General features: G+C 50.7%; 7 protein-coding genes across 7 annotated transcripts; 4 read left to right on the top strand and 3 right to left on the bottom strand.

Moving 5' to 3' along the window:
* The first annotated feature begins 146 nt into the window (after positions 1–146).
* pex8 (putative peroxisomal membrane protein Pex17) lies at positions 147–2,545 on the top strand. Its single transcript, XM_026763926.1, has 3 exons — positions 147–278; positions 341–1,787; positions 1,841–2,545. Exons 1-3 carry the CDS (start codon positions 205–207, stop codon positions 2,423–2,425), a joined length of 2,106 nt encoding a protein of 701 aa, XP_026628590.1. The 5' UTR covers positions 147–204; the 3' UTR covers positions 2,426–2,545.
* BDQ94DRAFT_129302 (protein-S-isoprenylcysteine carboxyl O-methyltransferase) lies at positions 2,545–3,689 on the bottom strand. The gene is made up of 2 exons (XM_026763925.1): positions 2,817–3,689; positions 2,545–2,753 (listed from the first exon to the last, which is right to left on the bottom strand). The coding sequence occupies exons 1-2, from the start codon at positions 3,565–3,567 to the stop codon at positions 2,665–2,667; spliced, it is 840 nt and encodes a 279-aa protein (XP_026628589.1). The 5' UTR covers positions 3,568–3,689; the 3' UTR covers positions 2,545–2,664.
* A 494-nt stretch (positions 3,690–4,183) lies between these two features.
* On the top strand, positions 4,184–4,579 carry BDQ94DRAFT_139795 (uncharacterized protein). The gene has a single exon (XM_026765502.1). It carries the CDS (start codon positions 4,283–4,285, stop codon positions 4,445–4,447), a length of 165 nt encoding a protein of 54 aa, XP_026628588.1. The 5' UTR covers positions 4,184–4,282; the 3' UTR covers positions 4,448–4,579.
* A 2,553-nt stretch (positions 4,580–7,132) lies between these two features.
* On the top strand, positions 7,133–15,342 carry BDQ94DRAFT_186351 (putative ubiquitin C-terminal hydrolase; the record flags this gene model as incomplete). Its single annotated transcript, XM_026775132.1, has 11 exons — positions 7,133–7,775; positions 7,842–7,995; positions 8,086–10,819; positions 10,886–11,047; positions 11,101–11,847; positions 11,897–12,000; positions 12,049–12,260; positions 12,326–12,889; positions 12,949–15,084; positions 15,141–15,197; positions 15,258–15,342. The coding sequence occupies 11 exons, from the start codon at positions 7,133–7,135 to the stop codon at positions 15,320–15,322; spliced, it is 7,578 nt and encodes a 2,525-aa protein (XP_026628587.1). The 3' UTR covers positions 15,323–15,342.
* Positions 15,343–16,770: 1,428 nt separating this feature from the next.
* On the bottom strand, positions 16,771–18,747 carry BDQ94DRAFT_139787 (putative transcription factor TFIIE complex alpha subunit). Its single transcript, XM_026765501.1, has 3 exons — positions 18,414–18,747; positions 18,252–18,347; positions 16,771–18,175 (listed from the first exon to the last, which is right to left on the bottom strand). Exons 1-3 carry the CDS (start codon positions 18,506–18,508, stop codon positions 17,005–17,007), a joined length of 1,362 nt encoding a protein of 453 aa, XP_026628586.1. The 5' UTR covers positions 18,509–18,747; the 3' UTR covers positions 16,771–17,004.
* A 207-nt stretch (positions 18,748–18,954) lies between these two features.
* Positions 18,955–21,021, top strand: BDQ94DRAFT_168575 (pseudouridine synthase PUS2; the record flags this gene model as incomplete). The annotated part of the gene is made up of 4 exons (XM_026771103.1): positions 18,955–19,180; positions 19,253–19,460; positions 19,525–20,733; positions 20,811–21,021. 4 exons carry the CDS (start codon positions 18,955–18,957, stop codon positions 21,019–21,021), a joined length of 1,854 nt encoding a protein of 617 aa, XP_026628585.1.
* Positions 21,022–21,413: 392 nt separating this feature from the next.
* On the bottom strand, positions 21,414–21,968 carry BDQ94DRAFT_168574 (C-terminal helicase domain-containing protein; the record flags this gene model as incomplete). The annotated part of the gene is made up of 1 exon (XM_026771102.1): positions 21,414–21,968. The coding sequence occupies one exon, from the start codon at positions 21,966–21,968 to the stop codon at positions 21,414–21,416; it is 555 nt and encodes a 184-aa protein (XP_026628584.1).
* Between the last annotated feature and the right edge of the window lie 971 nt (positions 21,969–22,939).

The following is a 22,939-nucleotide window of genomic DNA, read 5'->3' as shown; positions in this document are numbered from 1 at the left end:
TGATAAGATCCGCTCGGAACGGAGGAGCTCGTGGTTTGCACTGTTTGCTTCTCGGCGCAACGAACCTCGGCAGGTGATCTGGGGTTCTCCGCGGCAACTGGAAGCAGCTGGTTTCCGTTATCTCCCATACCTCTCTGTCAGTCTCACTTGAGTTGTGTCTAATGTCCACTTCAGTGGTTGCACCATTGACGCCCATTCGACATTATGGCGACCGAACGCTCTTTGGGCGCTCTTCTGAGATCGCTTCAATACTCATCTGACCTTCAGGATGTCTTCACGTATGATAGCCTCCCCCTCTCCGCTTCCCGGCTGCGCGGACGCAACTGACCGACTTCGCTAGTTTGCTTCCCACGGCGACAAGCCTTTTGACCGTCCTTGGAAATCCTCTGAATATTACTCTGCTCGCATCGCAGCTGCTAGCAACCCCAGCCATTTGGGACCGCCCTGTCGATCTTCTCACGTGTCGCAAGATCCTCAGCATATTTAACACAGCCGCCATCGCGATAGTACAAAGCGAAGCTTCTGACGACTCGAGGACGCCCTACACAAAGGCTAGGAAGATTGAACGTGAGGACTGGGTCAAAGCTGTTGTCAATGGAGCGGATGATAAGTCACCGCGATGGAGACACACAATCTTGATTGGGGGGTTACTGCTGGGATTCGAGGGACAGAACAGACAGGGGTTGCCGTGGCACGTCCGGCGGAAGCTGGAAAGGGCGCTTGTGACGGCTGCACAGCTTGCGCTCGAGGAGCTGGATCCTCGGAATGAGATTGACGGTCGTTGTGTCACCATGGTTCTGAACTACTCCTTTGAACTGCTATCGGACTCCGAAAGGAGCAAGCTTGACTACGACGTCTTGCTACCCGTCATGGTCAATGCGACCTATGCATCACCTGAAGGCTTGGAGGGAGGATACTTCCTAGGTACTGTGGACAAGGACATCGTGGAAGCCCCTGGCAAGCAATTCCAGTGGTTGGCACAGTCTGACACGTTTGCTCGTGTGACGGCGATCTCATCTAGCCCTCTCGTGTCTGCCCTAGGGCCTCTGTCCCGGCTCATGGCGCATGCCATTGAAAACGCAAAAGACCCTGGTCTGGTCGCTCGGACTTTGGACCACATCACGGACTTTGTGCGTACACTTATGGTGCAGTGGCGGCTCAACAAGTTATCGGAGGTCGACAAATCCGAGGAAGCGGAGTTCCTTGACGCCGAGTCGTTGAGGACCACCATCCCAGGACTTTGGAGACTGCTTCGTAATTGCTTGTATTCCATTGTCATTGTTCTCCGGGCTGTCCTGGGAAGAGTGATCAACGACCCTGTATTGGCTGCTCACCGCAGTGCTCCGTTCATATCCATGCAGGTTCTCCATATTCTGCGGAATCTCTATTTCATATCATCCCGCATGGGCCAGAACGCTTCTTCGCAGCACATGTTCGTGACCTTAACAGCCGTGGATATCCTCTCACATTATCCAGATCTAGCCGAGAATTTTCTGAGAAGCATCAAGCCCAGTGAGCTCGGCCAGATCCCCGACCATCCTATCGAGCGATGCCTGGACTTGTTCTTCCTCAACACGTCGGAGCTTTTTACACCCTTGCTATCACCCGCATGCAGCGAAGAGCTTCTCGTTGCAGCAGCCGTTCCCTACCTTCCAGCAGGCGGAAACAACCATCTCCTCGAGATCTTTGAAGCCGCCCACAGCACGGTCCTTGCCGTATTCGCCATCCCGAACAACGCCGCCGTAGCAGCCAAACATCTCCCATTCTACATCGACAACCTATTTGCTGTAAGATACCTTCTCACCATCTCTAGAGTTCCCCAGCTAATAATCCTTTCCAGGTATTCCCCGAAAACCTCTCAGCCCGTCAGTTCCGGCTAGCCTTCAAAACCGTCATCCAAGTCACGGCACCCCCCTCCCCAATCGCCAACACCCAGCGTCTCCTCCCATCCATCCTCCTCGAAGTTCTCTACGACCGAGCACTCCACGCATCCGACCAGCTGCTCCCCCAACCATCATCCACGCAACTCGAGGGTCCCGACCTGGGCAAATCCCCGCCCGTGTCGGAACAAGCAGCCCTGACCCTCGCGCTTATTGACAGTCTCTGTTTCTTGCGCGTCGAAGACCTTGAGGAGTGGCTTCCTCTCACGGCGCACTTGCTCAACACCATCAAGACCCCGGATATGCATAAGCAATGCGTGGAACGGTTCTGGGAGGCGCTGAGTAGCGGCGAGATGGATGTTGAACGAGCACATTTCTGTGTGACGTGGTGGAGTACGCGTGGTGGGAGGGAGCTCGTCCTTTACGGGGATGAATTTGGGGCCGATGCGGAGCATAGGCATGATGAGGCTGAGGGGCAGGGACAGGAACAGGGGGCGTATATGAGTGGTGCTCTTGGTGCGGTGGCGAGGGAGAGTAAGCTTTAGCTTCTCTGTCTGTTATCTGTGGGGTTGTATATAGGGATGTGATTTTACAGCATGGGTCACGATAGCCACGGCGTCCACGGAGCATTGATACCTTTGCCATTTAGCGATGAAATCCACTTTTCTTTTACTGCATATTATATACTAATCACTTGATTATACAATCCCTCCATACCTCCCTGTCCAGTACTCCACGAGAAACAAACAATATATGTATCATATCAAAGATCCCAATCCAACAATCAATGAATCCCCGGAATCCCCACCCAACTCCTCTTCCTATACCGCTCATACTCCTCCCCAAAGAAGGCAACCAGGAACTTCTCCTCCCCTATCACAAATCGATTAGCACACACCCCCAAAACCAAACGCAAGAAAAAGAAGTAGGACTTACTCCAAATCCTCCCACTAAAAAACCTCCACAAGACAACCGCATACGCTACAAAACACACCCCATTCCCAAGAACCAACTGGGTCCCCAACCCCCACCAAAAGAACCCAAAGTAACTCGGATGTCTCAACACACTATACACACCCCCGGTGACAAGCACATGCCCTTCCCTGCGCGTAACCTGCACCGTATGATTAAAGTTACTGCCCGCCTGCGCCATGGCCACGCTGCGGATCGTCTGGCCCAGGACCATCAGCAGTAAGCCAACGGCTACTTGGTAGGCCGTAAGAGAGGAGGGGAGGTATAACGGCACCGGGCGGGCGGTGAAATATGTATGCATGAGGAGACATTCGAGGATCGCGGAGCCGTGGGCGATGTTATAGGCCCAGCCGTTGGAGGTGAGGAGGTAGGCGGAGACGGTGGCGAAATGGGTGTTGTATGCGGCGGTGGTGTAGTATTCGAGGAAGTGGAAGAGGGAGAGAGAAGAGAGGAAGAAGGGGATGCGCCAGAGGGGCGTGTATAGGGGGTCGTAGAGGAGGGAGAGGATGGTTAGGGTTGTGGTGACGCCGAGGACGGTGCCGAGGAGGTAGGCGCGGATGGAGATGGCGGAGAGGGATTTGGAGCCGTTGGGGAGGATGGAGGTGTCGAAGGTGGTGGTGTGGTTGTGGTTGTTGGTGGGTGGTGGTGGTCGGTATGGGCGAAATGGTGGTGATGGGGATGGGGAGGGAGAGGGGGAGGGAGGGGAGTGGGACATTGTTGGTCTTCTTGTGGTGGTGGTGGTGGTGGTTGTTGTTGTTGGGTGTAGTGGAGGTTGATGTTGGTGGTGAGAGAAGATCTGCTGGTGTTGTCAAGGGATTGTCATGCTGAAGAGGGATCTCGATGATGTTTATATGGAGTTGTGAACAATCGCGGGAGTTTTGGAGAACAATATTAATTGCGATCCAATGCGGAGGAGCTCCGACGGAAAGGCTTCTGATTGGTGGGCTGCGGGTACTTGGTCTGTGGTAATGTGATGGGTCGCTGCGCGAGAGGCAAAGTGACTTATTCTACAGGAGATAGTTGATGTGTCTTGTGGAAATGGCACGGAGAGAGTTGATAGATGCTGGATTGAAGATATTGCCATCAAGCTTTGGACAAACTGTTATACTATGTTGGAGGGTTGTGTGTCCTGAATGATAACTTAGAGGATGCTGGCGATACGGCAGGTAGAATAGGCTATCTCTGGACAGCTTGCAGTCATACTTCACTGTATCTTATAGTCCATATTATCATGTGATGAATCAATGGCAATGGAAATCCTGTTGCTGCCAGGCCAGGGCAATCAGAAAAGAGTAAAGTCTACTAAGATCCATCATCCATCTGACGGCCCGCAGTGCAAGTCCCGACTAAACTCCGGATTCACCCCCGCCTTGATTCTTGATAACGCAACAAAGGAATTACTCTCCGGCTGTCCCGTTCGAAAGACAACCATGGATCTGCAAGAGAATCGAGAACGCATGCGCCGCGGCGAGCTCTACCATGCCTTCGTCTCTGATCTCACAGCTGATCGAGCGCGTTGCGCCAGTGCCTGTCGCCGCTTCAACAATGCAGGTGACGTGTCTCGTCGACAGTCCCTCGAGTTGTGGAAAGAGTAAGTGAACATAATTGAGTATATGCTCCCCACGCCGGAATACAACCACGGCAGGCTCCACGCGGATGGAACAGTCGTCCACGGCATGGCGGTTACAGCCGGGCTGACAGGAACAGCATCGTGGGTGATACCACCCCTCTCCCGCCTCCCAGTCAGGATCCCGCCGAGGATGATAAGCTCTTAGCGAAGCATCCTTGGATCGAGCCTCCCATTCGCATGGACTATGGGTACAATGTGAAGGTGGGAGAAGGCGCCTTCATCAATTTCGACTGTGTTATTATCGACACCTGCTTGGTGACCATTGGGGCGCGCACCTTGTTCGGTCCCAAGGTCAGTCTTTATAGTGGCACGCACCCTCTTGATCCGGCCGTGCGCAATGGAACGGAAGGTCCAGAATCAGGCAAAGAAATACATATTGGTGAGGATTGCTGGCTCGCAGGGAATGTGACTGTGTTGCCGGGAGTGACGATCGGAAAAGGTGCGGTTATTGGGGCTGGAAGTGTGGTGACCAAGGTGAGTTCGAGACAGCTTACCATTCCTGGTATTTTGTGAGAGGGTCGAAAATGGTCTTTGCTGATAACGATGATTGCTATGTCAGGATGTTCCCGCATTTCATTTGGCTGTGGGAAACCCAGCGAGAGTGATTCGCAAGATTGAGACCTCGATGAAGGAGTAATTGGATCTAGTTAATTGCTTATGCTCTCCCAGCAATGCATCTAAAATAGGGTTGGGTCGGTCGTGGTTAATCCTGCACGTAAAACACTGTAATTACCCAAGATCGTACATAAATAGATATATCATAAACAGGGATCTGCCGACTCGGCACAAGTCACACAAACATTCTTCTCTATGTCCCCGACGCGCAGGGTTGGGGTGTTAATTCACCATGATCGACAGCACAGTGGGGACGGAGAAAAAAGGACCCTGGAAACAGGCAGAATGGGTTGCTGACACTTGACAACGGTGCCCGAGTCGGAACGCACTAATTAGCAATAATGGGTTGATTGATTTGCTGGGCGTGATGGGAGATAACCCCACGCTAGGAAATGAGCTGGAAAGCTTCAAGTGGAGATGGGGGCAATTAAGCTCCAGGGGAAGAGAGGGGCTCTAGCTGGGTTTGGAGTAGGCAGATGGAGGCAGATGGAGGTTGGCTCGCCTAAGCGGCGGGGAGGAATGCGATCATGATGTGCCCCTGCAGCTCCCCTGCCTATCCAAGTACAGCTGGCAGGTGAAAAGGTAGACAGGTAGTAGGTACCTTCGCTAGGTACTTCTGTGGACTTAACTATCTTTCACTGTAGGTTCAGATGGCATACATCTGGCAGTACCGTTCAACCTGGCGCCTCCTCCCAAATATTTCCGTCTACTTGGGGAATTTCTCCTAGGGCTGGCTGGTGGGGACAATGGGAAGTCATAGGCAGGGGAGAGCCATCACCAGAATTTGAGGCATGCACGAAATGAAACAAATGTCCGATAGGAACACTTTGACGTTAGTGATGTCTTTCCGCGGATGACAGAAGTACCAGCCAACGGTAACACAAGCGTTTGGGTGAAATTCTTAACGAAAAGAGCATTGGGATGGGTGGCTGCTTGCTATGCGTCCTTATTTGGTCTGGGCCCAATGGCACCGATGGATTTTAGTTTACTTTTGGGTGTTAATTAATCCTTTTGTCCAGTATTCGGGTTCAATTCATGTTCTCTCCCCCTCTCAGGGTGATCTTCGCTTTGTTGGCAGTCCAGACCGAGTCCATTCTCACTCCATGCGTGAGCAACGAGGGAACCATTACTACGCATACAGATGAAAATTGGTAGCACAATTAATCCAGCGAACCGGATTGAGGGAGCTTCCAGGTAACAACAGTAGCGACAATACTACTACTTACTATTCCTAATACTAGGCAGATGCAATCTTGGCTTCTTCCCCCACCAACCAAAGCCAACTTACTATCTTCTAGCGCTGCAGGTGAAAACCAAAAAGGGATGTATCATGGAGTAGTAGATGATGGACGGAATATCCCGAAATAAAGATGAAAAGACAATTTCATGGATTAGATATATGTTACAAGAAGAACCAACTAGAAGAATGATAAATAGGTCGATCGAAAGAAGATTAAAAAAAGAAAAAAAGAGAGTAAAGAAGAAAGTTCGTTATCCATCTTCTCATCTTTTTTCCAACCCTTCCAGGCCGATCCCCGATTCGCCCTGGACACCCGCCAATCCGTTGCTCCACCGCAACGTCAGAGCTGGACCTTTCAGTTAGTTCTTCTGCTCTGCTCGTCCTCCATCTCAATTCTTCACTGTCGCATTTGACCTGAACCAGTTGCTCCGCATCCCTCCATCCCCTCTCCAGCTAGTAGCTGTTTGTTCAGCTTTGGTCGGTCATCGACCTGCCCTCTCTCTCTCTCTCTCTCTATTCCTCTTGGGTGTCCGAACAGCTATCGCTTCCCCGATCGCTGCCTCTGCCACCCCTCCCTCTCAGCTGGATTCCTATTTCCCGCATTGTTCTTATCCGCAACCCGGCTTGCTCTTCCTCTCCCACACACATTTCACTTCCCTTGTGTGCGGGCGCTCGGTCTGCCGTCATTTTCTTCCTTCTTACCAATCGCCCCTAGAGCTAAATTAGATTCAATCCTTTCCCCCCTTCCATTCACAGTCTTGTCGCGTCCCCCATCGGCCGGGCTAAGAAAATGTCATGGCAGCTGCCCCGCTAGACAGCTCTAGCACCCCGCCTGAAACAACCTCCTCGATTGATTCGACGCGTCCCCTTGGTCATCCCATGGAAGAGTCGGATCCTCAATCCACCCGGAAACGCCCTCGTCTCGACAGTGGGAGTGGTACCTGTGAGTCTAGGTCCATTCCCGACGAAACTGCCGCTACTCGATTCCCCAACGACATCCCGGATGCTCCTGCCACAACGGGTCAGGACGCTTCTCCCTCCTCTCGCCCGGCCAGCCGAGTGGTCATCAAGCTGAAGTCCCCTGTACCCGATAACATGGCGTCTAAGCCTGGTGACTCCCCGGTCGAGCATCCTAGCGGTGGTGATCTTCCTACTCAATCCGCAGCAGGCGAGACCGGCCTCGACGCTTCCACCGCCATATCGCTATCATCGTCGCCTACACAGAGCCCAGAGATAGAGGTGGCAGACTTGGAAGATATGGATCAGGACCCAAATACCTCCAGCTGGAAGTCGTTGGGGGAGGCGATGCGCGAACCGGAAACCCCAGAGGTAGTGCAGCTGCATGACCAGCCGCCGCTGACGGAGACGTTCCCGAGATTGATCATTGGAAATGAGCTGCGGGAAAATCTGGAGGAGATTTGTGCGATTATTGAGAAAGGTAAAGCGCTTCTTCTATTGCCTTATACTGGCTCTTGCCGTGCCAAGTCTAACCATTTATCCATAGGCTCCCAACATGATATCCCAGTATTTCTTGCCGTGAAAGCTTGGTTCGACGACGTCGCGAACAATCTGGATCAGTTAACCCCTGAAGTGTTGGCGGAGGACCGGGACTTCTGGGAGGAGCTACCCACCGTCGTGGATAGCTTGTTGCGCAGAGTGTAAGTGGCTTCTACTTGTTTTCGCCTTGGTGACACTCTACGAAGTTTGTCGATCAACCCCGCACATCCCGAGTACTAACATCTTCTTAGCGTGGAGTTCCTGCCGGATGAGGGGCGGGGGGCATGGGCTTGTTTAGAAGAGTTCTTCCTGGATTTCGCTCATTTGGCGGTTCATGTCATTGACCTAGATACCATCTTCCTGACCCAGGCTGTGGACGACGCAGAGGCTCAGTTATCAGACCCATTGTCGAAATCCTACCTGGTGTCACTGGGTTGGATTCTGCAGCTGGCCAATATTCCGTTCTTCCGCACCATGGAGAATATACACGGATCGGACGTAGCGAATCTGGTCGCTCGTACGAATGATCAGATCGCTGCTGCGCTAGACATCATCCATCACTTGTCCGATCATGCCGCCTGCGTTCTGAATCTCATTACCCGCTGGTCTCAACTTTCAACGTCTTTGATCGCGATAGTTACTATCGTGCATAATTTAATAGATTCAGGGAACGAACGGCGCAGGTATCGCGCGGATGATACTTTAATAAATTCCTCCATTTACTCTCGCACTCTGAGGCGTGCTTACCCATTGATCCGCGCCGCAGACGAGAAATACCAGTTTCACATAACCAAAAAGTCTCCTTGGGTGTCGAGTGAGACGAGCGAATCCATGCTACGCCACATAGCTTTCTCCTACACTACGCTATGCGATCGTGATCTAGAGCTTGCTTCAAAAATCGCTGAGGATCTCGCGATAGAACTGCCAGAAGATGTAACACCCGAGGATCGTTCATCTATCATCTTCTACGGTTGGAAGTTTGGCGTCCTGAAGAAGCACATCATGGATGGGCGCATGGAGCTGCGTGTTAATGGCGTGGAAACAATGCAAGCAGAACTCGTCCATATCTGGAGGCAACATATCCACAGAAATACCTCAGACACAGTTCACCCTGTGGTTCAGTATCTTGTGGGCTTTCTACGACACAATCGGATCGTTGAGTACATTGTGGGAATTGATTCTCACCCTCAGCTCATCAGCAGAAGTGGGAACATTGTCGGGTTCCTGGTCGTCACAGCTACATATACCGATGCGGACACAGACACGATATGGGAGACAGTAACAGAAAGCCCAGATCCTCGAACTGTATCCGAGGTGTTAGGAATGTTGAGCAAGACTTTCCAGATGCATACCTCGAATTCGCCTGCGTTGGTCTATGTGTGCTCGAAGCTGCTAGATCTTCCGTTGGCGCGCTTTGACGCACGAATGGTAGACTTCTGTGAACAGCTGCTCCACCAGGTGAGAGAAAAATGCAGCGATAGAAGTCATCGTGAATCCCAGGACCAGATTCATGTGGATGCAATTCCCCTGCGTCTGTGTGTGCGTTTGATCCGTGAGAGTGCTGGTGCCAACGACTTCCCTGTCGAGCACAAGGCCCTGCTTCAGAAGTTCGCGGCTGCCCAGCTGAGTTCTTTCATGGACATCGGTCTGAGTGAGGTGGACAAAATGGAGATATATGAGCAGTGCCTTAAAGACATCGCTGAGATGAACCAGTTTACTGTTGGCAGCATCCAGGCTCTGAACGCCCTTCTTCCCAGCAATGATTCTTTGGAACTCCGCAAGCTTGCCGAGGAATTCGATCTGACTCGCTTGGTGATCACAGAGTTGGCTCATACAGTGGACATGAACCAGACCGACTTTACTGATCCGTTTTCTCTAACCGGATTCTCGTCAAGGGTCCATATGCTGGCCCGGATCATCAATATGGTCTCGGACTCAATAACCCCGGACCTCGGTGATCTGCTTTGGCGCAGAGTCTTCATGTCGAAGTCTCTTGCGCAGCAGGGCAGACGCGCCCTATGGGACATGCTCTGCGGAACTACCCGGTGTAGCGCCCAAGCAAACTCATTCATTGAGCGCTGTATTCAGGTCTACCTACCCGAGCTCTCGCCCGCTGAAGACTATCTTCCGGAGGTTCTTCAGTTCGCGAAGCAGACAATCAATTATGAGGTCCGGTTCAACCCCCCGTCAATCGCTGGCGAGAACGAGGTGGTAGCGATACCGGGAATGGACCGGATATGGAGCTTTATTCTCACGGCTCCCCCTGGTACAATTGAAACTGACGCGATCACTTTTGCAATTGAGGTTTATCTTGATCATAGCATCATCAACCGGTCTCCACGTTCGGCTGTTGAGGCTACCCACATCGCTCTGGTGGACCGTTGTGTGGATCAGCTCAAATCTGCGGCGTCGAGGCTGAAGGCATACCACGACAGCTCAGACACGGCTCAGGACGTATCCATGGACGCAGTTGCATCCGATAAAGATGTCAAGGCGGAAGAGCTCAGATTTAGCCGCTCATTACTTTTTCTTCGCCGATTCCTGCAGGGGCTACGGTGTCGTCCTCAGTATAGTCCACCGCAGAGCTTGCCTCTTGATTCACCCGGCAAACCGGTCCAGGGGGACGCAATCGATATCCGCTACCAAACATTCAATGGAGGCACCCAGTCTAAAGTTCGCTCATTGCACATCGGGGATTTGTCAACCGCTGCGGAGCTTGCAGAGACTCTCGTGCGGGTCACAGGTTTCACCAAATTCAGTACGATCTCTGGTGGACAGCGGATCGATCTTCTTGAAAAGCCTGGCATTACCATTCGGGACCTCAAACTCGGCTCGGGCCTACTTCTTATCCGTCGGGACCCAGAAAGTCGTGAATTGGCCATGGCTGGTAGACGCCAATCTCTGACCCTGGTTGATTCTGAAGTACTGAAACACTTTGACGACCTTTACGATCTCCTTGTCCTCCAGGATCATCTAGCACGCGAGGTGCGAATATTACCTTTCTTATTTGTTTTCGGTAACTGTCGGCTGAGTACTGATTCATTTTATTAGATATATGACTTTCTCATCGTTTTCCCTCCCCAGGACAGGGTTCTGGAGTTGGTTAAGTCGACGGACAAGACTGAGGATGAAATGTTCCCTATGGACAAGCCGTTCAGCCTCCTTTATTCAGTCAATGCGCTTTCAGTTTCGTTACGTGAAGAAACTCTCGAGGTAAGAGTATGATATCCCTGTGGTGTACTTGGCTTACCAAGTCGCGTCGTTAGGCATCACCAAACCAAGACTATGTATCCCACAGCATCCGCGTCCTAGTCTCTGCCTTGACACGGTCTGAGATGGCAGATGGCTTGAAAGATAGCCCCACCAAACTTTTATTTGCAACGCACATGGTCGAGTGCCTCCTTTACGCGCTTCTGGTACGACCAGCTATTCCTGGTGAAGCGCCGGTGGTCCCGAATCCAACGGCATTGGCTCAACGACTCTTCCATTTTATGGAAGTTGCGCGGTTTCTTCCTATTTCTTGTTCTTCGGAAACAAGCATTGCTAAGCTAATCTGTAACTCGTTCGCCGTCCTGACCGAGGGCTCAGTTCGGGACCTAGATTTTTGGGAGGCTGTCAAAGAACAGCCGCACTTTGATGAACTTCTTTGCTCTCTTCTTCTGAAGGAACATCGTCAGCCCATCCGGAAAGGCATTGCAGAGAACATTGCTGTTACCTGTAGTCCTTCCAAACTACTCAGGAAATCGACGAAGCCAATTGATTCGGAGACACAAGAGACACAAGACACACCAGCTCCTGACAATGCCATTCGAATTGAGATCCTTGCAAAGATCTGGACTGCTTTTGACAAGACTTTCCCCGCAACGCTAGATTATGCAGCACAATGTCAGGAATTTCTCGAAATTGCCAACCTGGTTTTCCGCTCCGTTGCTGAGAGATCACCGCACGACCTTTCATTCAGCCAATATCTGAAGCAATGGAGCACTACCATGCTGCGCCATCGAACAGAAGAGGTCTGACTTTTCCTACTCTATAGTTGCTAATTTGCTAACCTTCCTATAGTTTGTTGGTCGTGAGCCTGTAGACCATCTCATTTTGGGCTTCGCTCGTCTTCTGAGAATATGCCTGGAGCTGGCAAGTTCTAACGATACCACAGTTGACACCTTGTAAGTATGGCCGCAGTTGCGTCCATTATTCTATACTGACTTTGCCAGCGATCTCGCGGAGAGCCTGTTCGATCAATATCTCTTCCCCGACCTTTCCTCATCCTCCACCGACCTCATTGTACCTCAAGTTCCTGTCATGCACACCCAAACCAGGCAGGAGCTGTATGGTATACTATGTCAGCTCTGCAGGCTCGATGTGAACAACTACTCCACAATCGTGGAGCGTCTTGAGGATCTTATTCCGCTAGGTCTGTACTCCTGTCTGTACTCCTGCGTTTTTCCTGCTCTTGCCTGTATCATTGCTGACTGATATCCTGCTCAACAGATTACACCTACTCTCCTGCTTGGGGCTTCGACCGTTACAAAATGCTCCGATCTCCAGAAGGTTATGCGGGGCTTAAAAACCTCTCAAACACCTGCTACTTGAATTCCCTCTTGACTCAGCTTTTCATGAACGTTGGGTTTCGTGACTTCATGCTGCAGCTCAATCTTGAGGACCCGGACGGCTCTCAGAAGCTGCTCTATGAGACGAAGAAGTTGTTTGGGCACATGCAGGAGACCTGGAGCAAGAGTGTTGACTCGCAGGCCTTTGTCGACACGATACGCACCTATGACAACGAACCCATTGACGTCACTATTCAAATGGATGTCGATGAGTTCTATAATCTTCTTTTCGACAGATGGGAGGCTCAGATCTCAGACAACGAGAGTAAGAAAAGATTTCGGTCATTCTACGGTGGCCAGCTGGTTCAGCAAATCAAGTCCAAAGAATGCCCCCATATCTCGGAGCGCCTTGAACCGTTCTCCGCTATTCAGTGCGAAATCAAAGACAAAGCGAGCCTCGAAGACAGTCTACAAGCCTACGTTGAGGGGGAGATTATGCAGGGAGGTAAGTGAAATTGAACAGATAAATACAAGGACACCACACTGACGGTATTGTCTCCGCAGATAACAAGTATTCTTGCACATCATGTGGGCGCCACGTCGATGCAGTCAAACGGGCCTGCCTGAAAGACGTGCCTGACAATCTAATATTCCATTTGAAGCGCTTCGACTTTGACATGGTTACGATGTTGCGAAGCAAGATCAACGATGAATTCCAGTTCCCAGAGTTTATTGACATGAGCCCGTTCAAAGTTGAATACCTTTCAGATCAGACAGCAGAAGTAAAGGAGGACATTTTTGAACTCGTTGGTGTCTTGGTTCACAGTGGTACGGCTGAATCGGGCCACTACTACTCTTACATCCGTGAGAGACCTACTTCTGGGACAGGGGGCTCCTGGGTCGAGTTTAATGATTCTGATGTTAGCCGATTTGACCAAGCAAAACTTGCTGACCAGTGTTTCGGTGGCCACAACGACCCCATGCAGTCCTCGGCCATGGGCCAGGTCCGGTTCAACAAGGTGTGGAACGCCTACATGCTGTTCTATCAACGTGCTTCTAGCATGGAGGCAGAGAAGGCGGTCTACAAACCAACAAAGCCTCAACACCCTGTGGGCGTGCCCTTGCCCATCGAACTCGCAAACCATATCGTGATGGAGAACGAAATTTTCATCCGTGTCTACTGTCTGATGGACCCATACCACTCTCTCTTCGTTCGATACCTGCTTTCCATGATTGTTGATGAGCAGGGACCCAGGAGTGATGCCAAGGCAAAATTGGATAAGTCTATGATATTCATTGCCATGGATACACTAGAACAATTACTTTCGAGGTCAAGGGAGCCGTTGGGACTGGACGCATTTGTGACACTGATGTTCACAGTCATTGCCGAGGTACCAAAGGCGGCTTATAGAGTCATGCAGTGGTTCGAAAACAAGCCGTCAGCAACCCGCAATTTGATTTTAAGGAGTCCCCATCCCGCTGTCCGCAGCAACTCGATAAGGCTCATAATCTGCTCCCTTTCGAAACTCCAAGATCTTCAGAAAAACGCGGATGATGAGGATATCGAGAGGGAAATTTGGAAGATGAGATACTCGAATAGCTTTGAGAATGTGGTGCGAACTTTGGAAAGCCTGTGGTCAACATTGCATACCGCGAGCCGCTCTTGGGATGATTATTTCGAGTTCTTGTCGATGCTTGCAAACTTTGGGCAATACGAAGCTGGCATAGTTCTCAATAATGGGTTCCTTCTCAAGTGCCTTGAAATCGTCTGGCTTGACCACGAGGACTCCAAGCGACTGCGACGGCAGTACGCTTTCATCATTAAGTTCATGGAGAAAGGCAGGCGCTTCTCATACAGAAGACTCATGGATCTCCTAGCCTACCTATTAGCACGCATTGACCTCACTGTGCCGCCCAGTCAAGATGACAAACGACGAACCTTGCCAGATGGCAGGTACACACTTACAATGTCGGAAGCCATCTTTATTCGGCCGCTGGGGAAGAGCAATGAGTTGTCATTTCTGACAACAGTTCTCACGCACAACAGCAGTCCACCGGCAAGCAGGAATATCGTTACTCTTTTTGTGGACGCAGAGCCTGATGCTGGCCTTATGGATCCAATCTGTAGGACCCTGGAAGAAGGCCTCAGGCTGGCACCAGCCAGTCTTTGCGCTCCATTCCTAGAGGCAACCTTGATATTCTGTCGACGAGGCCCTGACGAGGCTAGAATCGTCAGTCTGATTGACTTTGTCGCCAAAGGGGTGGATTCTATCAATGATAGCGGTGGCAGAGAGCATATTGCGTTCTTCACAAGCGTTATGGGCAGTCGCAACGATCGGCTTGGACTGAATGAAGCTTGGTTCTTGAACCATCTCATTGATATGGTCCCAGACTGGGCTCCTCCCTTGTTAACTTTCCCCGATAGAGGGGTTCGAAACATGACGCTGGACGTCCTTCGCCAGATCCTGTTCAGCGGCGAAGCAGACGAGGTAGACGACGATTGGCAGACACGTCAGGCCGAAGTAGCCAAGAAATTGGTGCATGCAAGCATCAACCGATTGCGGAAAGCATACGTCAATGTCCCGGGCTCTGGCATTGAGCCCAGAGCTGTGGAGTCCATTCGCACTGTGGTGGAACATTGCCTAAGTACGTATTTTGGTGACAGTGAAGAAGACCAGGAGGCTATTCTACAAGCTCAGGGTATGTTAGTCTAAGAATCATGTTCGGTTTATTGCTACTAACGAAGGACTATACAGAAACCATTACAGCTGTCGAGGACCTGATTGCTGACGTCCCAGAAGAGCTAGCATCTGGTGAGTTGTGATTGCCTTTCCATCCATATCCAGTTCAGCCACTGACCTCATCCCTTGTAGAAGATTGGGAGGATAACTCCGTCATGGCCAGTGATTCGGAGATGGGGCTGGCAGGATCTCCGTGAGACCTGCGTCCGGTGACGCCTCCGCGGTGGTTCATTGTATCACATATGAGAGACGAATTTATGATAAAACGCTTTTTTGTGTGGTTCTGGCCTGCATTTATCGGCGTTTTCTTCCTCGTCCGGCTCTAATAGAATTGGGCCTTTGCTTCTGTTCCGGCTAATGTTGCTTTGTGTGTTGGCTTGTATTCCCTTTCGCTTGAGGACGTTTTCCTTTTCCATGGCATGTGTGTTAGTGCAAGGGGGAACTTTGACTTGGCGGCTTTACAGTGTCCGTCTGTTATGCGCTTTCTGGAAGGAAGCTATTTTACAACCCTTGCAATGATGATGATTCATAGGCTTGCGTTACCGAGACGCCAAAGCCGGACTTCATGAGCGGTTGCTTGGCGTGTGCGACCTGGTTAATATGTGCTTTTGATATCTTCTAGAAGGGTAAACCTGGAGCAAGTTGTAAACTGCACTTAATGCCTGATCTTTTGCGCCTGGCAAATGGCTTTGGCGTTGTTTAAGTAGCTTTAGATCACTATGGCCCTATATTCAGTAGACAGATATTGATTGTATTTATACGAGTATGCTGGATTTAGTTCATGGATCTATCATGTTTACTACGTTCATAGAGCAGCCTGAGGCAGGCCAGAACAGAATGTGCATTAGTGAACGACTTTTTCCATGTCTTCAGTCCAGATCAGCACAATCGTCTATGGATATGGACCAATGAACTTATCTGAGGGACATAACAGCCAGTAAGTATCTAAGAGTATATCGTGAAGCTCAACTTGAATCGAGAACGATGTTACTACAGAAGCATGCAGACGAATACTGTCTAACTGGTCATATGATTAGCCTCATTGATAAACTCCGTTAGCATACTCCTGATACTGAATGACTTGGCTTGGGTTACGTCTCAGGGAAGACTCACCTGTCAGAATTCCTTGGGTATCTCAAATTCCTCTGTTCTCACCTCACTCCTTATTCTAAATCTCTTCAATTTTGTAATCATGTCAAATGACACTATCTTTACTTTGGACTGACTCATTCCGCCAGTTCTTAGTCTCTTCAGAAGCCATATACGTCAATGGCCTTTATCTTTACTTTCCTCGTACTTTCACAACACTGGACTCACAACTGTGATTCTGGAAACTTTCTCAGGAAGAAGGTTCTACAGCCATAAATACCCCTGGAGATCATCTTTTACCACTCACTACCTTGGAGGCGTCTGTTCTAATGCGCTTCAGCTATCAACACTCATTTATTGATACAACTATCTCTCCTTGCAATTTCGACTCGGCCTTTCGTCAGCTTTGCCAGCTCTCAAGGATAAAAAATCTCATGTCTGATTGTACCTATTCTTTCTCTGGGTATCTTTCACTTGATAAGTTGGTGAGTATTCTCTTGATATATGCTACATATTGCCGTATTTAAATATCTAATAGATATACTGATCCTAACAGTTATAGATCTTTGGTGATTGACATCGATTGCTCAAGTGATGGCTCCTATACTGATGAGACTTGCGGACATTTCAACCATTTCTCCAGAATTGGCTGGCAGCTAGGTTCTAATTTTACATTCATCTATCATGCGTCCTGGCCGTTAAGACGTTTGAAATAAAGGGGGGAGGTGGGGGGGAGGGCGCCAGCGCCCACACCGAGACGGCGAAATCCAAGTCAAGCAGTAATCAAATATTACACATCTTCGAACTCCTCATCATCGTCCTCGTCGGACTCTTCTTCTTTCTTAACCTCCGGTTCAGTCTTGATCTTCTTCGCCGTCGGTCCTTCCTCTCCGCCTGTAGCTGGCGTCGCCGCTGCCGTCTGAGATGTACTGACGCTCGAGTAATCCGTATCCAACTCCCGCTTGATACCAACCGAAGACGTAGTCGAAGTCTGCTGCATCGGCGCACTAGTAGGGCCCCCACCAGGCGTAGGCGTAGCATTAACAGCAGGAGAAGCAGCCGCATCACTAGCTGACACACCCACATCCTCGAACTCATCAAACTCATCCGAGTCTTCCTCTGCACTGCTTGCGTCTTCTTGCGCCTGGAGGGCCTTCTCACGCTCCATTTCAGCATAGTACGCCGCGACCTTGTCATCCAGACCGTTGATTTCCGGTTTCCGGTCTTCGTCTTCGGGCTTGATCTCCGGTTTGATGTCGATGTCTGTCTCAGATTTAACATGCGGCCCGTTGCCCGCGGACGTGGACACCGTGGAGTGGGTGTGCCAGACTGGCAGGGCATTTTGTTTCTCGACTGCCGCTTTGCGCGCCGCTTCGGCGGCTTGTTCGGCGGCGGATTTCTCTTCGCTAGAGGTGAGGGAAATTTCGAGAGCGGTGGCGTCGGTCTTGGTGTTGCCGCGCACGGCTTCTTGTTGTTGCTTCGAGGGCACGATGACTGCCGCTCGTGTGGGGTGGGTTTGCTGGTTCCGGACGACGTCGATTTTATGGTCCCAGGCCGTGTCGAAGTCGTTGGGGGGAATTTCGACGGAGTCGATTTGTTTGAGGAGTTTGAGCATTGTGTCCAGTTGGTTCATTAGTTTGCTGTTTTTCTCGTGTCCGGTTCTGTCTATGCCTTCGGCGCCTTTGACGTCCTCGGTGCGTTCGAGGATCGCCCCGCAGTTTTGGCATTCGAAGCCTTCTTCGCTGTAGAGACTGAGGACGTCGAGTTCGGTCCATTCGGAGCCGCAGCGGAGGCAGATGTATTCTTTGCGCTCTTGGCTTGGTGTGTATTGGGCTTTTATTGTGGAGGTAAGTTTCGAGACTTTGTATTTGATCGCGTCGACGACGGGGTGTAGTGGGATGTAGTAGTATTCGCGGTTCACGGGGCGGGTTGAGCCATCGCGAATTTCAGCGCGCGTGCTCCTGTTTTTTTTGGGTTGGATGTTAGTGAGGGTGGTTCCTTCGTGGTGACACTGGTGTAGGTGTAGATGTAGCTTACACGGAGATGAGCCGATCTTCGCGCAACTTGGCGCAGAGTTTCCGTAGGTCTTTTTGTTGCATGCCGAGAAGAAATGCGAGATCTTCTGCGTGAAGACTATAGGATCCATCTGGTTAGTATGGAGTGTCCGTTGCGATGCGATGATATTGGTGCGGGACGTACACGGAGTGGATGAAGAGCGCATCTACTACGAGGATGTGGCGGGTCTCGTAGAAGGCGCGCACGACGCTGCGAATAAGGGTGTTTGCGAGATCCATGATAGCTGGTGTAGTTACAGAGGTTGTTTAGGAGTGCGGAATATAATACAAAGAGGAAATGATGAGGTGTTGGTCAAGCTGGAGATTCTGTCGGCGCAACCCGCGCAAATGTCCTTCTTGTCTTCCAGTGTTAAGCTCGGCGCTGCAAGCTCACCATGCTTTGTCGGAGAGCTGATGGTGGGACAGAGATAACAAGATCTCGAATATAGTATGTATAAGGTCGGCAGTTATCGCGCGGGGAGGGTGGGAGGATTGACTGGCGAGAGATGAAAGAGAAGATGAGGTTTGAATGAATGAAGCCGGCGGAGGTAGTTGATACCTCAGGCATACATGCAGTGTCCTGCCTGGGGCATGAACATCCCCGCAATTGGACTAGCGCGGAGATAGAAATGCGGCAACAGAAAGAAAAGGCGAGCAGAAAAGCGCATCGACAAGCAGCTTTTCCCATGCCGCTCCACATTTTCCTGCGACGCTCTTTGGCCCCCCATCTGTCAGTTTCTGGCGCGCGCACTTCTCTGCGTACCCCCCAAGCGCGGTTCTATTCTCCCGACTACCTACGCTCGCTAAAGGCCCGTCGCATCCCATGGACAATAACGAAGGAAGACCTCCGCAAGCCGGAGGCGGAGCTGATCGAGGTCGTAAGAAGCGGAATATGGGACGATCCGAGTGGAGGTATGTTGTACATGCCCCCGATCCGGGATGTTTGGGTTGAGCAATTGATTGTCTGACTTCCAGCTAACCCAGAAAGTCGGAATATGGTAGATAAGAGAGCCCGCCACGATGCTCAGCAGGAAGCGAAACGTCGCAAGATCGAGAACGGAGAGGAGGTTAGGGCTCCTGTATATGCGACGCAATTCTCCAAGGAGGACATCGAGAGTGAGCAGCGCCGCCCCAAGAAGAAGGTCGCCGTGCTGCTGGGATATTCGGGAACCGGATACAAGGGCATGCAATTGTATGATTACGGTCGTTTGCGATTTACCTTGAAATATATCGGAGCTGTTACTAATTGTAGGTAGGAGCGAGACGGAAAAGACCATCGAAGGAGAGCTCTTTGCGGCTTTCGTGGCGGCTGGCGCCATCTCCAAGGCCAACGCAACCGACCCGAAGAAGTCATCGCTGGTGCGGTGCGCGCGTACCGACAAGGGTGTCCACGCTGCGGGAAACATTGTCTCCTTGAAGCTGATTGTCGAAGATGAAGACATTATTCAGAAGATCAACGACAAACTCAGCTCGCAGATTCGCGTATGGGACATCCTCGTCACGAACAAGTCGTTCAGCAGTTATCAGCTGTGCGACTCTCGCATCTACGAATACCTCATCCCGACTCACTGTTTCTTGCCGCCTCACCCCAGTACTTACCTGGGCAAGAAGCTCTTCGAGTACGCCGAGAAGGAGGGTGACCTAGAGGGTTACAAGGCGCGACAGGAAGAGGTGGCGAGCTACTGGGAGGAGACCGACGAGAAGTACGTCCGTCCGATCCTCGACAACACGCCCGAGGATATCCGCAAGCTCGTCGAGAAGGTCCTCCACCTGAACGATGAGGACCAGTCCGCGCAAGACGATATGTTCCAGACACAAGATAAGCCTGCATCTGAGGAAACCACCGAACAGCCATCCTCCGAAGGAAAGCCCGCAGATGCTGAAAAAGACGAGGCCGAAGAAGCGCGCCGACGTAAGATCTTCGAGACCGTCAAGGCCATCAAAGCCGCCTACCTCCAGGCTAAGAGGGCCTACCGCATTCCGGCCCAACGCCTGGCCCGCGTGCAGGAAGCCCTCGACAAGTACGTCGGAACGAATAACTTCTTCAACTACACAATCCAAAAGACACATGCCGACCCATCCTCAAAACGTCACATCAAGTCCTTCAAGCTGGCCGAACAACCCATCATCATCAACGGCACCGAGTGGCTCAGCCTCAAGGTCCATGGCCAAAGTTTCATGATGCACCAGATCCGCAAGATGGTCGCCATGGCTGCCATGGTCGTGCGCTGCGGCTGTGATCCCCAGCGGATTGTCGAGACTTACGGCGCCAATAAGATCGCCATTCCCAAGGCTCCCGGTCTGGGTCTGCTTCTTGAACGGCCCGTCTTCGACTCATATAACCGGAAGACCCATGAGACGGGCAAAGACCCCATCGACTTCGACAAGCATGCCGATACCATTAATGAGTTCAAGCAGCGTGAAATCTACGATCGTATCTTCCGTGAGGAAGAGGAAACTCATGCGTATGTTTATCACTCCCCTGTTTTCGTTCGTCCTTGGAGTTATTGATTCAGAACTAATGATAATATCTTCCGTTTAGTTTCTCTGCTTTCTTTGGCCACCTCGATCACTACTCGCAAGAGGAATTCCTCTACGTCACGTCGGGCGGTATCCCTGCTGCCAGACTAGTCTCGGTGCCTGCTAACGGCACGGAGGAGAAGAAGTCGCAGCGCGAGGCGTTGGCAGAGGTGGAGGGTGCTGCATCGGAGGATGAGGGTGCTCCTCCGAATGGGGGAGAAGAGGGAGGTTAGATAGATAACTGACGTGCTGTCGACAATGAAAGACTGATGTTAGCCATCTATAATACATGTAAGCCATTACCACCCCACACGATCGCCTTACATAGCGGCTACACAAATCAGACTTCCCTCAGTCTACCACTCAAGCGCCCCCCACAAGCTCTCCTAGCAGTAGCACAATAAACGGCTCTCTAAAATATTCCTCTGTATACGGACCACTGCTTAGAAGTGCAGCATTTCTACTAAGATAGTTACGAAACTCGGGAGACGAAAGGTCTGAATACAGTCACTGAGAACTTATTATGTTTATTACTACGAAGCTGGACAATCAGCTGGGGTCTTAGTACTAGTTATCGTCGCCACAGCAAGGTTCCTATTCTTCGTCTATTAGAATAAAGTTCTCCTTAACCATCGGTGTCGCCTGTCATCAGACCAGCACGGACGTCCACAACGAGACCATTAAGGAACAAACTGTTCCAGTGCGCCAGGACTTCCGGGTGAAGGTGTGTCGGCTTTCGCTCACTCAGACGGTCGTTGTTGAGGATAGCTCCATTGGCGACCACGATCAAACGTGCCCTTGCCCTGGTGAGGGCGACGTTCGTGCGGCGATTGTCGGAGGCAAAGCCTAAATGAGACTTCGCCCCTGAGTCCACAACCCAATCCAATATCGCCATATCCACTTCGTGGCCCTGCATGGAGTCAACCGTGGCTATTTTTATCATGTCCTTCCAAGCGATACTGAGCCTTTCCGACAACTTCTTCAGGCGGCGGACGTACTCTTTTCTCTGATCTGCATACGTCGTGATGATAGCGGAAGTTCTTCCCTTGAGTGCATCGCGACTGATCAGAAACTCCACGAGCTTCATAACGACAGTGACATTGGCAATGTTTGAACGCGAGCGAGTTTTTCCATTAACCACAGCTTTTCCATCAGTGACATCGATACCGATGAGTTCCATACCCCTTTTGAAGTTGGCACCTGGTGCTTTGGTCTTGATCTAATCAAGGAGCGCACCTGACAACTCAGGACCAAGGGAAATTGAGTGAACGATCGCGTTATTGGACATGTTTCCACTATAGGTGAACTCGGATGGAAATCTGGAGAGGCGCGGGTGCATATGGTGCTGCTCAGAAACTAGTGTAAAGGGAAATTGGGAACGACCAAGTCGGTCAAATAGCGATCTTCCCATCTGGTATCCGAATTCGTTGTACCCAGGGACCTCAGATGCTGTAATTAATAGAGGAGGGAGTTGTTGCTGGTCACCTCCTCTGATTGTTCTTGGAATAAGTTTCTGCTTGTTTGGAGTTATAAGGGGTATGAGCACGTATGGTTCAAGAGCCTGTTTATCTTTGTCTGTGAAAATGGTATTTTTTTTTCTGTTCGCACCAAAGTTTCTTTTGATGATAATCGTGCCGGTTAGATTGTGTGTGCAGGCTATGATGGATGCTTCTTGGACCACAAGTTCACTGATGGTATTCCAGTACTTCTTGAACGCGGTTTCTTCTGCCTGCCATTTCTCAATCTCTTCTGGGAAGGAAGGGTCTGGATGTCGATCCTTTGGCTTAGATAAATAGTTGTTGATAACTTCATATGATGTATTCTGGATGTTATACTTGGTCAAGTCAGTGATTTTATCTGGAATCATGGTTTTCTATTTATTCGTCTCCCGCGCAATATTTATGGGCAGTCTTTCACTGGCGTTCAATTTCTCAGTATATTACTCCTTGATGTAAGTCGGGAGAGTGTAATCGAGATCACCCATGCTTTTCTGTGATGGTAATTCCTCGAGTAGTTGCAAGAACCTGATGAGAGTGTTCTGTTTCTCGGTATTGGTGTAATTCTCGAGGTGAGATTTGTCTGTGCCTGCATCGGAATCCTGTGGATAAGTAGACGCTCTGGACCGTTCCTCAATTTCTCCATGGTGAACCT

The sequence above is a fragment of the Aspergillus welwitschiae genome (genome assembly GCF_003344945.1).
Source record: "Aspergillus welwitschiae strain CBS 139.54b unplaced genomic scaffold BDQ94scaffold_9, whole genome shotgun sequence".
Classification (NCBI taxonomy): domain Eukaryota; kingdom Fungi; phylum Ascomycota; class Eurotiomycetes; order Eurotiales; family Aspergillaceae; genus Aspergillus; species Aspergillus welwitschiae.
This window is presented reverse-complemented; position numbering and strand designations above follow the sequence as displayed.

Bases quoted from the DNA above. Each gene is read 5' to 3' on its own strand.
- pex8 (XM_026763926.1), top strand. From the start codon at position 205: ATGGCGACCGAACGCTCTTTGGGCGCTCTTCTGAGATCGCTTCAATAC. The intron at 279-340 runs GTATGATAGCCT...CGACTTCGCTAG, and splicing joins GACCTTCAGGATGTCTTCAC to TTTGCTTCCCACGGCGACAA. The intron at 1,788-1,840 runs GTAAGATACCTT...AATCCTTTCCAG, and splicing joins ACATCGACAACCTATTTGCT to GTATTCCCCGAAAACCTCTC.
- BDQ94DRAFT_129302 (XM_026763925.1), bottom strand. From the start codon at position 3,567: ATGTCCCACTCCCCTCCCTCCCCCTCTCCCTCCCCATCCCCATCACCA. The intron at 2,754-2,816 runs GTAAGTCCTACT...GATTTGTGATAG, and splicing joins TTTTAGTGGGAGGATTTGGA to GGGAGGAGAAGTTCCTGGTT.
- BDQ94DRAFT_139795 (XM_026765502.1), top strand. From the start codon at position 4,283: ATGGATCTGCAAGAGAATCGAGAACGCATGCGCCGCGGCGAGCTCTAC.
- BDQ94DRAFT_139787 (XM_026765501.1), bottom strand. From the start codon at position 18,508: ATGGATCTCGCAAACACCCTTATTCGCAGCGTCGTGCGCGCCTTCTAC. The intron at 18,348-18,413 runs GTACGTCCCGCA...TGGATCCTATAG, and splicing joins GCGCTCTTCATCCACTCCGT to TCTTCACGCAGAAGATCTCG. The intron at 18,176-18,251 runs GTAAGCTACATC...CAAAAAAAACAG, and splicing joins GAAGATCGGCTCATCTCCGT to GAGCACGCGCGCTGAAATTC.